Genomic DNA, 11,216 nt, shown 5'->3' on the forward strand with positions numbered 1-11,216 from the left:
GGCTGGGCCAGGTGGGCCACCCTGCCTCCTGCCTTCTGCCTCCCATCCTGGTGGTTCCAGCCTGCAGAGCGGACTCCTACCCTCTGTGGCCCCTCCAGGCTTGCCAGTGTATTGGGGTGTGCACAACTGGCTGGTGAGCGTCACATTCTGTAGGCCTCCAGCAGAGGGGCCCGGCATAAACCCACCCTCAAAGTGATAAGGGGTCTCCAGGCACCCCAGAAGAGTCTCATCCCCTCCCTCGCCTCCGTGGGCCTGGAGGAAACCTCCAGAAGGAGGCAGTGGCATGTGGGGTGGCCCCTCTCCCTGTCTCCACCCAGAGGGCCTGGCACGGTGCACTCACCTGCCTTCCGGAGGACAGCCGTGGTGGCCGCAGTCCCCAGCGTGTTGCGAACGCTGCACGTGTACACTCCCAGGTCATCAGCATTCACCACCAGGATGGTCAGGAGCTGGAAGTTCTTGAGTGTGGAGGAGATAAGGAGGCGGCTGCTACTCTCCAGGGGAGTCCCATCTGCAGCAGGACAGAGCAGACCTGGGGAGCAGCTCGAATATGCACCCTGCCTGGAGACCCGTGCCCTCCTGGGGCCTCAGGTTCCCTCTGTACAGTGAGAGCAGTGCCCTCCTCCTTCCTGCACCCCAGCCCCAGGACACCTCCTTACCTTTGCTCCAGGTGGCCTGTGCAGCTGGCTGGGCTGACACTTGGCAGGCAAGAGTCACTGACTGGCCCAAGACCACCGTTTCATCTGAGAGCTCCCTTAGAAAGAATGGCGCTGGGGAGCAGGAAGGGAGGCAGGGGAGCCTTCAGAGATGATCCCCAACCTGAGAACCTGGACCCCTGAGGCAGGGATGCTGGGGAAGCCCACCCTCACTCAGCTCATCTTCAACACTAGCACCTGCCCCAGAAAGTCCTCCAGAACTGCCCCAATAATGGGACCAGAGCACCCCCCCTCACCTATCTGGGCTCCAGCCCCCGTGGATGTAAGCTTGTCCCCCACACTGGTCTGGGCACTGAGGAGGGGCTCCCGTCCCCCACAGCTGGGTCCCCTCAGCTGCAGTGCGGCTCGGCCCCCCAGGGCAGCACACCCACCTCGGTCCTTGCTTTTCAGGCCCAGCCGAAAGGAAGCCAGGCCTGCCTTCTTCCTGGGGGGGCTCTCTTTCTCCAGACCTGCAGGGAGGAGGCCTCCAGAAGTCACACCTAAGGGGCCCAGCTGCCACCCACAGTGGACTCCCACACGGGGCACAAGAGCCCAGATCCCACAGACTTTTGTTGCAAATGAGCTAAACTTGCTGCAGAGACCGCTCCCTTCTGACCCCTGTCAGGATCAGCCTGTCCTGGGCAAGGGCACCAGGGGCAGGTAAGACTTGGGGGCCACGGGTGCCTGGGGAGGCCAGGACTGGTTTGATTCTCTTTGTACCAGTGTCTCCAAGCCTTCTCAGGTCCCAACACAGGGACCTCAGATGCACACGGGGGTTGCGGGTTGAGGCCACACAGGAGACCTCAGAAACAGAGGCCCCCATGTGGGGCAGGGGAGAGGACCCTGGAGCAGAGTGGCTTCTGTGCCACCCAGCAATTCCCAGCCGCGGAGGCGGCAAGGTGCCCCAAAGTGCAAACAAGACACCTACTACCTGCAGGGAGGGGGTGGAGTGGGGTGGGGAAGTCACCTTCCGGCCTGCCCTTCAGGAGGCGGGAGATGTGGGCCACCGAGGCCCTCACCCTCCTGCGCAGTCCCAGCTCCAGGGGCTCCTCCAGCGTGTGTCTCCTGGGGAGGTGGAAGAGGCCACCGGAGGGGGGTGACCATTTCCGCTTCCTACTGCCAGTGGCCTCCCCGAGCAGGGTCTCCATGTCCTCTGGCTCCTCTGTGATCTGCAGGCTGGCTGTTGGACCCAGTGCGCCTGGCCAGGGCCACGCGGCCTCTGGGAACTCAGCCAGTTCCTCCTCTGCCTCGGATTCCGGGGAGGAAGGTGATTCTGGTTCCACAGGCTTGGGGACCTTCCTGAAGATCATGAACTCGAAAGGGAGGTACTTGATGTCATACAGGTCGGACAGGTTGAGGTAGGCAGGCTCCACCTCTGAGATGTCCAGGGACACGGTGTCTGCTGCTTCTGAGTCCCCAGACAGGTCTCGGATCTGCACCAGGGACACCTGGGAGCCCCTGCCGAAGTCTTCCCATGAGCTCAGCTCTGGGGAGGCCCTTGGGGGTGCCCTGCTGCCCTCGGGAAGGGGCGCTGCACTGGCCTGGGGGGGTGGGCTCTGAGCCCCAGTGTCATCATGCTCCTCTGAGGACTGAGAGGTGGCCCAGGCCATCCTGGCCCACAGGGGACCCTGCCCCAGCATGCCCCCTGCATCCCCACCAAAGGCAAAGGTGCCATAACCCGCCACTCCTGCGTAGCCCCCACGTTGCCCCAGGGAGAACTTCCGCATGGTGGCCTGTTCCTGAGGCCGCTGTGGGCTGGGCTCCGGTTCTGATGCATCCTCCAGCTCCAGGGTGGCATCCTGGGAGGGACCAGGCCCCGTGCCCACCTGGGAAGCCAGCCCTGAGGAGCTAGGGGGACTCAGCCTCCCAGGGAGACAAGTGTCCTTTGGACTCTCCATAGAGCCTGGCTGGCAGCTTTCTTGGGCTGGGGAGAGGGGACCCTGGGTCTCCCCTGAGAGGAAGGGGCTGGAGGATGCCCAGAGGGGCCCCGTGCACTGCTCTGAAGGGAAGGAGCCAGAAAGTTGTGGTGTAACAGCCTTAGGGGGGCCACAGCCTTGCAGGGGAGTTGGACCCCACTGGGGCTGGAAGGAAGGGGCGGGCTGCCACCCACAGCTGTCCTGGGATGACCCCTCTTGCTGAGCAGCCTCTGGGAGGCCCCCGATGGATGGCAATAGTCTTGGCCCCTGCTGGGATCCCTCTGGACACTGCCTCTCCTGGGCACATGTGACCCCTCCTGGCAGGCTCTCCTCTGAGGCTATCTGGAGGCCTGAGAGGCCTGGGGCAGGGCACTGCCCCCTGCCACAGGCCTCAGTGGAGGAGCTGGTGGAGTGTGGCTGGTCGAGCTCCAGGGATCGGCTGCGGCTGGGTGCCACTCGGGCGCTGGAGCCAGGCAGCCGCAGGGCGGTCTCGAAGGAGGGCACTTTGGCCATCAGAGCGGCCTGCTCCTCCCGGGCGGCCTCCTCCTCCAGCGCGCGATGCTCCAGCAGCGGCTCTCGCAGGCCGGGCAGGGCCTTTGCGAAGTAGCCGCCCTTGAGCAGGTGCCTCCGCCGGGCGGGGTGCCGCCTGCCGCCCATGGCGGGGCCTCCGCGTTCTGGGGCCTCGGCTGCCTGCTGGTAGAAGAGGCTGCGGATGACGCTCTGCCGGGGAACACAGCCCGGGGCAGCAGGCACCTCTGCACCTGGGGGCGATGCTGGCCGAGGCGTGGCGGCGGCAGACGCGCAAGCCTCGGCCTCCTCCGGCAGGCTAGCAGACGGTCGCAAGAAGCCCCGCGGGTGCAGCAGCGGGGAGTGGGTCACCGGAGAGGGCGGCAGCGATTTGGCCCGGGCGAAGGGTGCCAGCTCGTTGTCGGAGGATGAGGACGAGCTGCTGGAGGCGGCGCTGGCGCCTTCGTGCAGGTGCCGGGCCACCCCGAGGGACGGGCTGTCGGGCGGGCCCTGGAGCAGCTCGGGAATGGAGCGCATCACCAGGATGGACTTGTAGCTCATCAGGGAGCGCTGGGGGTTGCGGGGGACAGGGGCACGTCAGCCGTGTGTCCGCCCGCTTTGCGGCTCCTAGTGGCCCCTGAAGGGGCACCCAGGAACTGGAGCGCGTTACAAGCTCCACTCCTCATCCCCTAGGGCTGTGTCGTTCTGTTCCTGCCCAGGCTGGGACGTTGCACGTGGCACGCACCTCCTCCCAGACCCGCCCCCGGGGTTCAGAGAGCGCATGCCCCAGCCTGGCTTCTCTTTCTCCCAGGCCCTGCGGGGACGCACAGCCAGCCCTCGGGGCCTGGTTTCCTTGCGGGCCTCCAGCCCCCACCTCGCAGCTCTGCCCCCTCTTCAGCATCTTTTGGGGGGTCTAACCCTAACCCTCACCCCCTCCGCGAGGCTGCACTGCTCACCTGCCAGCGGCTGCGGGCTAGCAGGAACTTGAGTTGCTTGGTGTTGATGAAGTGGGCCTCCTCCGCGGGCATGGACTTCTGAGAGGGCCCAGGTGACAGAGACGGTGAGGGCAGACCCTGGTGCACCCTGTGGTCCATGCAGACCTCCGCCTCCCCAGCCCCATGGCCTGTTTCCCTCCCTGTGCAGGCCTGCTTGGGCTCAGCCTGCTCACCTGGAACCAAGGGTGGGCCAGGCACTTGGCTGCGCTGGGTCGGGCCCTGCGAGGAGAAGAAGGCCAGGGGTCAGGCCAGGTGGTCAGCTGCCCCAGGGGCAGGCCTGTGAGAACCCGGGGCAGGGAAAGGGTAGCACACTCACTCTGGGGCCCTCTGCAGGGCAGCCTTGATAAATTCCTGGGCATCCTCGCTGAGGTGGGCAGCCATGGGGCTGCTCCAAGACACTCGCCCCTCCAGGACATTCAGGAGGGTGGCTCGGTCACTCTCACCGGCAAACGGTGACGAGCAGGTCAGGCTGAAAGCAGAGACATGACTTTGCCTTCAGAAGTGACCTGGATTTCTGGATGCATAGGGAGCAGGTGGCCAGAGCAAACAGTGCTGGGTCTTTTACAAGGCCCCCAGTGGCCACAGAGCCACTCCCATCCAGCCCTGAGAGTCCCAGAAATGGCCAATATTTGCCCAGAGATCCACGCTCAGCCTGGGACAGGGATCAAGGGTCAACCTGGAGTATGTACCCAGCCTTAGCGTGAGGTGGGATCCAGGCTCAATCTACACCAGCAGCCTCCTCGAGGGCAGCTGTAACTGTAATGAGGAGGCTCTGGGCAGACCCTTTAGGGAAACAGCTCAGTGCTTTGCCTGGTGACCCGGCCAAGCTCCTCTGGGCAACAGTGTGTAAGAAAAGAGTGCAGCAGAAACCACTTATCAGAGTTGGCTGACCGCTGGTTCCCATAATAGCTGCCCTGTGGGTCTTGGGTCTTTGATCTGGGAAGCAGCCAGTAGTGCACGTGGCTTGTCATGGGTCTGATGGGGAAGGGATCAGCGCTTGGTTTCAGAGGGGGTGGTTGACAGAGGCAGGTGTCTGCTTACCTGAGATAGGAGATGACCCCCATGGCCCTGCAGGAGCAAAAGCACAGTCTTGAGTCATCCCATGCCTGGGCTTCAGGCAAAGGGTATGCTCAGAGTTGGGGGGTGTGGGAGGAGGGGCAGCGACTGTGTGTGGGGCGGGGCTGCTGGCATCCCCATTGGCCACTCACTTACCAGATGTCCGAGGCCTCGCTCACAGGAGTCTGCTCAATGATCTCAGGGGATACAAACTCTGGGGAGCCATATTTGCTGTATTGTGGCTCTACTGGGGTGATTTTTTGGGCAAAGCCGAAGTCGCAGATTTTAATGTCCTCCCGAGCGGGATGCACCATCAGGATATTTGGGGGCTGCGAGACACAGTCAGGGAGAGGGGAGGCCATGCCCTAAGGAGGGGGCTCCCAGGGCCGCAGGGAACACACAGGGGTCTGTGAAGGGCTTTCCCAAGGCAACGGTGATGCTGGTGGGACAGTGGGCAGTCTTGGGGTAGGTTTTAGTGCTATTTGGGGACAGCTTCCAGTTCATCTGAGCTGTACCCCACCTGATATCACTCTGCATCCCCAGAGAGTCTGGAAGTGCTAGACTTGCATCTACCCGCCCCCCCCCATGTTCAGGGTCCCTCCCTGGTCCCTGCGGGGCCCCAAGAAGGTCAAGCACCTTTATGTCCAAATGGAGAATGCTCTGGCCGTGCAGATAATGCAGCCCTTCTGCCAGCTGCTGGATGTACACCTTGACCTGGAACCGAGGCCAGGACTCAGAGGAGGTCCATCCTCCACCTACTGCTCCACTCGCCCCCAGATCTGAGCTGGGCACGGATCCCGCAGGGCAGGTGGTGTGCAAAGCCTCCCAGAGCCCAAGGCCAGAGGATTCCTCCAGCCCGGAAAGCAGATGGGCCTGACTAAAGCCGGAAGCACCTGGTGTCTCAGGAGGGAGGGCCCCACCAGCCAGGTGGTGACTGGGAGAGGAAAGCTGTGGCCCCCCGGGGAAGGGGGGTGCATGGAAGGGCTTAGAGAGCCCTAGTGAGGAACTGCCACACCCCATGAGGCCCGGGGGAACCCCAGAAAGTTTCCAAGCTGGGGTGTGCTGGGTGTGGCCAGGGAAAACAGGAGACCGTGCAGTTACCTCAGCCTCGGTCACCACACTCTTCTTGAACAGCCGGTCCAGCAGCTCCTCTGAGGAGCACCTGGGGCTCAGGTCAAGGAAAGCTCTGGAGTCTGGAACCCACCTGGCCCCACACACACCTCCTATCTTGGGGTGGGGGTGGGGGCCAAGCTGGGGAGGTTGGTGCTCAGACTGTGGAGGGTGGGAGGGACAGGGACCCCAAGGAGGGGGACCAAGGTCAGTGGACAGCAGCAGAGTGGGATGGGTGAGTAGGGCATGTGCACCCCTCCCTGGAGCTCGGATGGGCTGCCTGAGGACCCTCAGCATTAGCTTTGAGTGTGGCCCATAAGTCTGACCTCCCTGCTGGGCAAGGCCCCGTGGAGCATGGGATGGCCCAGTGAGGGCTTGTCTTGGACCCTGTGACACAGCTCTGCCAAAATTCCTGAGCCAGGGGACCGCGAGCTACAAGGCCAGGGCTGTGTCCAGGAATAGCAGAACAGGCCCTGCTGGGGCCCTCCGACCTATGCCTGCCAAGGGTCTGCGTGGTCGCCCCTTTTCTTGGCCTCTGGCCTGGCTGTGGGATACAGCTCCAGGACAAGGATCAGGGTCTTCCGGGTCTCAAACTGGTCAAGCAGCCCAGTGACCAGCGGGTGGCTGAGCGTGGCCAGGATGTCCCTCTCCCGGTACGCCTGGGTGCGCGTCCTGCTCCGCAGGGGGATGAACTTGGCCGCGCAGAACATCTGGTTTCCCTTGTGCTGCACCCTCTTCACGAAGCCGAACACGCCCCTGGGAGGAGGGGAGCCACGCTGAGGGCGCGCGCCGGTTCCCCAGGACGGGGTTGGAGGAGCGGTAGAGTTCCGGAGAGCTGTGCTCACGAGGGTCCTCCAGGGAAGGAGGTTTCTGGGGGACTGGGTTCTGGGTGGGGGTGCCCGTGCCGTTGGGTCAGCGGAAGGGGTGGAGCTCCTGAGAGGCGGAATTTCCGGAGAACAGGGGGGCGGGAAAGAGGGTGCTTCGTGGACGGCGGGTTCCGAGGCGCAGGGGTTCCAGAGGATACTGACGGCTCCCTGGAGAAAGCTGGTGCTCCGTGGGGGCGGGGTCCCGGGAAGCTGGGGCTCCGGGGGGGCTGGGGGCGGGGACTTGAAGGAAGGGGCTCTGGGAGGTGGAGGTGGAGGGGCGGAGTTCAGGGGAAGCAAGGGTCCCCGGGGACCAAGGGTTCCAGGGGTGCTGGGGGCTCCCGGGGGAGAAGGCAGGTGCTCCGTGGTGGGCGGGGTTCCTGGGGTGCAGGGGTTCGCGGGTCGCAGGGTTTCCAGGATCCTGGGGGTTCCAGGGGCGGAGATTGGGAGGAAAGAGCTCTGGGAGGCAGGGGCTGAGGGATGGAGTTCCAGGGATTCAGGGGTCCGCGGGGCGCAGGGGTTCCAGGAGGTGCTGGGGGCTCCCAGGGTGGAGAGTGGGGGGAAGGGGCTCTGGGTCGCGGGGGTGTCGAGGAGCGGCCCTCTCCTGGGGCTGCGTATGTGGACAATACCTTCCAATTTCCTCCTTGACCTCATAGAAGGAGTGCAGCTTCCTTCGATAGCTTTGCTTCTCAGTGTCAGGCTCGCTGTCTCCTGTAGTCGAAGAACGGGAGTCGTAGGTGTAACTATGTCCACTTACCCCCAACTGGAGCGTCTCTGTGCTGGACGGACTATGCTGGAGCCTGAGGGAGTCTGCAGACCACACCCGTCCCATGCCCTCGAGGAGGGTTCCCCGGACTCACCCCCGTGGACCACCAGCTCCGCTTTACACAGCACCTGGCCACCAGCGTTTTGGGCCAGGCAGGTGTAGACGCCTGCATCCTGCTGGGTCACGTCCCTTAGCACCAGGGAGTAGGTAGTCCCTTCCCGATGCTGGCTGAGCCGGGCGCCGTCCACCACCTGGGCATCATCCTGGGGGCACAGGCGGGCGGGGCGGCTGTCAGCCCAACCTGGGGATGGACTCTATCCCGCCCCCGCCCTACTGTGAGTGCTTTGCTGGCGGGTGGGAATGCTACACACTCGCCAGTCCCGGCCCCCAGCCCGGTGCCTGTCCCTACCCGGTACCAGGTCACTGTGGGCTGCGGGTTGCCCTCGATGACCGCTTGGAACTGCGCGGTGCTGCCCCTCTGTGCCTGCACGTCTTCGATGGTGACCTGCATGGATGGGGGCCCTGGGGTGCAGGAGGGAGCCCATGGAGAGAGGTCCAGGCTGTGTCCTCAGCCCACATTGAGTCTTGGAGCTGGGCCTTGCCGTCAGAGACTGCCCCCCTATAGTGGGCCAGCATTGACCACCCACGCACACCTGTCCTGATACCCCCAAGCCTTGTGATACTCCCTGGGGCAACAAGAGCCCACCTGCCTCCCTAATGGGGGCGCCCCCCTCCTGACTCTGCCCAGGCCCCTGATGGTCAGGAAGTGCCTCCTTCCCACGAGCTTCTGTCTCTCCTAGCTGTCCAAGGGCAGGGTGTGCAGAGCATGTCGACGCCTGCTGGAGAAGGTGGCCCCCAGCAAACAGTTCACTACCTTCAGCCCCTCAACCCTCCCAGGTGACAGCCCTCACCTCTCCCTGGGGGGACACAGGGGCAGAGAGCTCCCCACACCTACCCCGCCCCAGCAAGGCTGGGACAGGCCAGGTGGTTCTGCAGGTTCCTCTGCACAAGCGTCCCTCCCCCGGTCCAGGGCACTGGGAGCACACACAGACATGACCCACTAAGCCCCCGCCTACTTGTGGCACCCGTGTCGCTGGCCTGGTACATGTATGTCCGATGCGTGGTCTCCATGAACACCTGGCTGTGGATGTCCCATAGGTCCACTGCTCCTGCTCCGGGCCAGGCTGTACCCTCCATCCTGTGGTCATGGAGCTGGATGAGTGTCTGCTCTTCTCCTACACCCCTGGAGTGTGGGCAGCTCTGCCCCCCCCCCCCCGTACTACAGCAGACTTTTAGGGGATGCACAAAGAGGGGACCCAGGCCCGGGTGAGGCGAGGGCTCCACCCCTCACCCTGAGCAGTCTCTCCTCTGTGCCCTGACCCTGGGATGTCCCCTCATGAACTGCCCCTACCCAGCACGCCAAAGAGGTTACCGGATGGGCACAGTGCGTCCCTGGGCCTCAGCATGGGCCCCCAAGTCCTGCTCCTGGCCCTCCTGGGGAAGAGGCTCTGGCACCTTCTGAGGCTCAGCTGGTAGGAGACAGGGGCTTAGTGAGAGGGAGCTTGGGATGGAGCTGGGACTGCCTCTCACTATGTGTCCCCATGTCATCCTGCAGGCCCAGAGGGTGGGAGCACAAGGCGGAGGAGGGACTGTGGGAGCGCAGGGCCCCTGTGGGTAAGAACAGACAGGGACTACCCTCCTCCAAACCCAGGGGTCCTGACCTCCCTGCAGAGCCCAGGAGCCAGTGCACCCTCCTGTCCTAGCTTCTGGCCTGGGCCAGCAGCCACGCAACAGGGTCCCAGCTACCCAGACAAGGGCCATTCTGACAGCCAGGTGCAGCAGCTTCTGGGGGGGAGGGGCCCCAAGGCAGCATCCCTAGGGGGGGGGGTCTCATCAGGCCAGGGTGGTGGTGAGGGGGTCTACCTCTCCTCTCCTTCCTCCTCCCTCTCCCTCCTCCTCCTTTCTTCCTCCTTCTCCTCCCTCTCCTCCTCCCTCACCTCCTTTCTTTTCTCCCTCCTCTTCCTCCTTACTCCTCTTCCTCCCTCTCATCCCTCTTCTTCCCTCTTCCCCCTTTCCTTCATCCTCCTCCTCCCTCCCCTCCTCTCTCTTCCTCCCTCCTCCTCCCCCTTCCTGCCTCCTCCATCTCCTCCTCTCTCTTCTCTCTTCTTCCTTCTTCCTCCTCTCTCTTCTTCTTCCCCCTCCCTCCTCCTCCTCCTCTCCATCTCCTCCCTCACCTCCTCCTCCCTCCTTTTTCTTCTCCTCCATCCTCCCACTCCTCCTCTTCCCCCCCTCCTCCCCCGCTCCTTCTCACCTACCCAGAAGCACAGGGCACTCAGGCTCTGTGCCCAGGGCTAACCACCAAAGCCTCTGGCTTCCAGGACAGATGTACTCAGGGTGGGAAGAACCTCCCAGCACCCACCTCCTGCCTATAGCTTCACAGTTGGGGAGCCTGAGGCTGAGCTAAACTGGGCCTTGTCCAGGTCCCCCAGTGCATGGGGCCATTGGGATGTCAGGGTCCCCAGGGCTCTTCCCATTCACCTGAATAGGGTGGATACCTGGGGTGGCCAAGGTTGAAGCCAGCACAGGGGGGACCCTGAGAGCAGGTGGCACTTTGTGGTCAGCCTGAGGCCACTGGGCCTCACCAGATGCATCTGCAACCTCCGTGCCTAGGAGTTTGGGGCCAGCCTCCTGGAGTTTGGGTGGCCCCCCAGGGCCAGGGATGGGGCCAGCGTGGTCCCCTGTGGAGGGTCCTGGAGCCTCGGGGCACACCAGCGTCCTTGGAACAGACGTGATCTCCTTGTCTGCTGGCTCCAGGGCAACTGGGGGAGGGGCAGCAGCATCTGTGGGAGAGGCGGGTCAGCGTGTAGGGGTGAAGCGTGGCCTGGGCCCAAGAAGAGGGCTCCAGAAACCTTGTCCCAGTCCTCAGAGGCTGCCCCAGTGAGCTGACTCCAAGCTGCCCTTCCCACCAATCTGACCCACCACACACTCAAGGCAGTGAGCCCAGGACTTTTGAAAACATGGGGGCTCCTCTGGGCACAGGTGGGTCTGGACACCTGCCCTCTGTCTTGGCCCTGCCCCTCAGTCTCAGTTCATCCCATACCTTCACCCTGGGACTGACCTCCTCACCATGGTCCACTCCAGACCCCAGGGTACTGGGCCACCCAGGCCCAAGGGAACCCAGCCCCACACTCTAGGGAAGCCTGGGAACAGCCTGATGCTGTCAGGGGCCAAGGGGTCCTTCCTGCCCTCCCAGGCCAGCCATGCATGGCAGTGGCCTCCCCTCCACCTGCAGCCTAGCCCCACTGAGGCCA

At 63.8% G+C, this 11,216-nt stretch overlaps 1 protein-coding gene across 37 annotated transcripts in view; it reads right to left on the minus strand.

The window, feature by feature from the left end:
- OBSCN (obscurin, cytoskeletal calmodulin and titin-interacting RhoGEF) overlaps window positions 1-11,216 on the minus strand; it is a 165,270-nt gene that overhangs the window by 3,420 nt on the left and 150,634 nt on the right. For 36 of the 37 annotated variants that reach the window (XM_043584471.1, XM_043584462.1, XM_043584420.1 and 33 more), the window contains 18 exons: window positions 10,461-10,745; window positions 9,338-9,434; window positions 8,982-9,103; window positions 8,315-8,427; window positions 8,000-8,168; window positions 7,769-7,850; window positions 6,832-7,032; window positions 6,268-6,328; window positions 5,803-5,880; window positions 5,323-5,495; window positions 5,152-5,178; window positions 4,427-4,579; window positions 4,284-4,329; window positions 4,072-4,149; window positions 1,660-3,685; window positions 1,085-1,162; window positions 657-767; window positions 341-508 (listed from right to left, as the gene is read on the minus strand). In XM_043584471.1, coding sequence (XP_043440406.1) covers window positions 341-508; window positions 657-767; window positions 1,085-1,162; window positions 1,660-3,685; window positions 4,072-4,149; window positions 4,284-4,329; window positions 4,427-4,579; window positions 5,152-5,178; window positions 5,323-5,495; window positions 5,803-5,880; window positions 6,268-6,328; window positions 6,832-7,032; window positions 7,769-7,850; window positions 8,000-8,168; window positions 8,315-8,427; window positions 8,982-9,103; window positions 9,338-9,434; window positions 10,461-10,745 — 4,068 coding nt within the window. The remainder of the gene's footprint in view (window positions 1-340; window positions 509-656; window positions 768-1,084; window positions 1,163-1,659; window positions 3,686-4,071; window positions 4,150-4,283; window positions 4,330-4,426; window positions 4,580-5,151; window positions 5,179-5,322; window positions 5,496-5,802; window positions 5,881-6,267; window positions 6,329-6,831; window positions 7,033-7,768; window positions 7,851-7,999; window positions 8,169-8,314; window positions 8,428-8,981; window positions 9,104-9,337; window positions 9,435-10,460; window positions 10,746-11,216) is intronic. The other variant, XM_043584505.1, reaches the window with a different exon arrangement.

The sequence above is a fragment of the Prionailurus bengalensis genome, chromosome A1 (genome assembly GCF_016509475.1).
Source record: "Prionailurus bengalensis isolate Pbe53 chromosome A1, Fcat_Pben_1.1_paternal_pri, whole genome shotgun sequence".
NCBI lineage: Eukaryota > Metazoa > Chordata > Mammalia > Carnivora > Felidae > Prionailurus > Prionailurus bengalensis.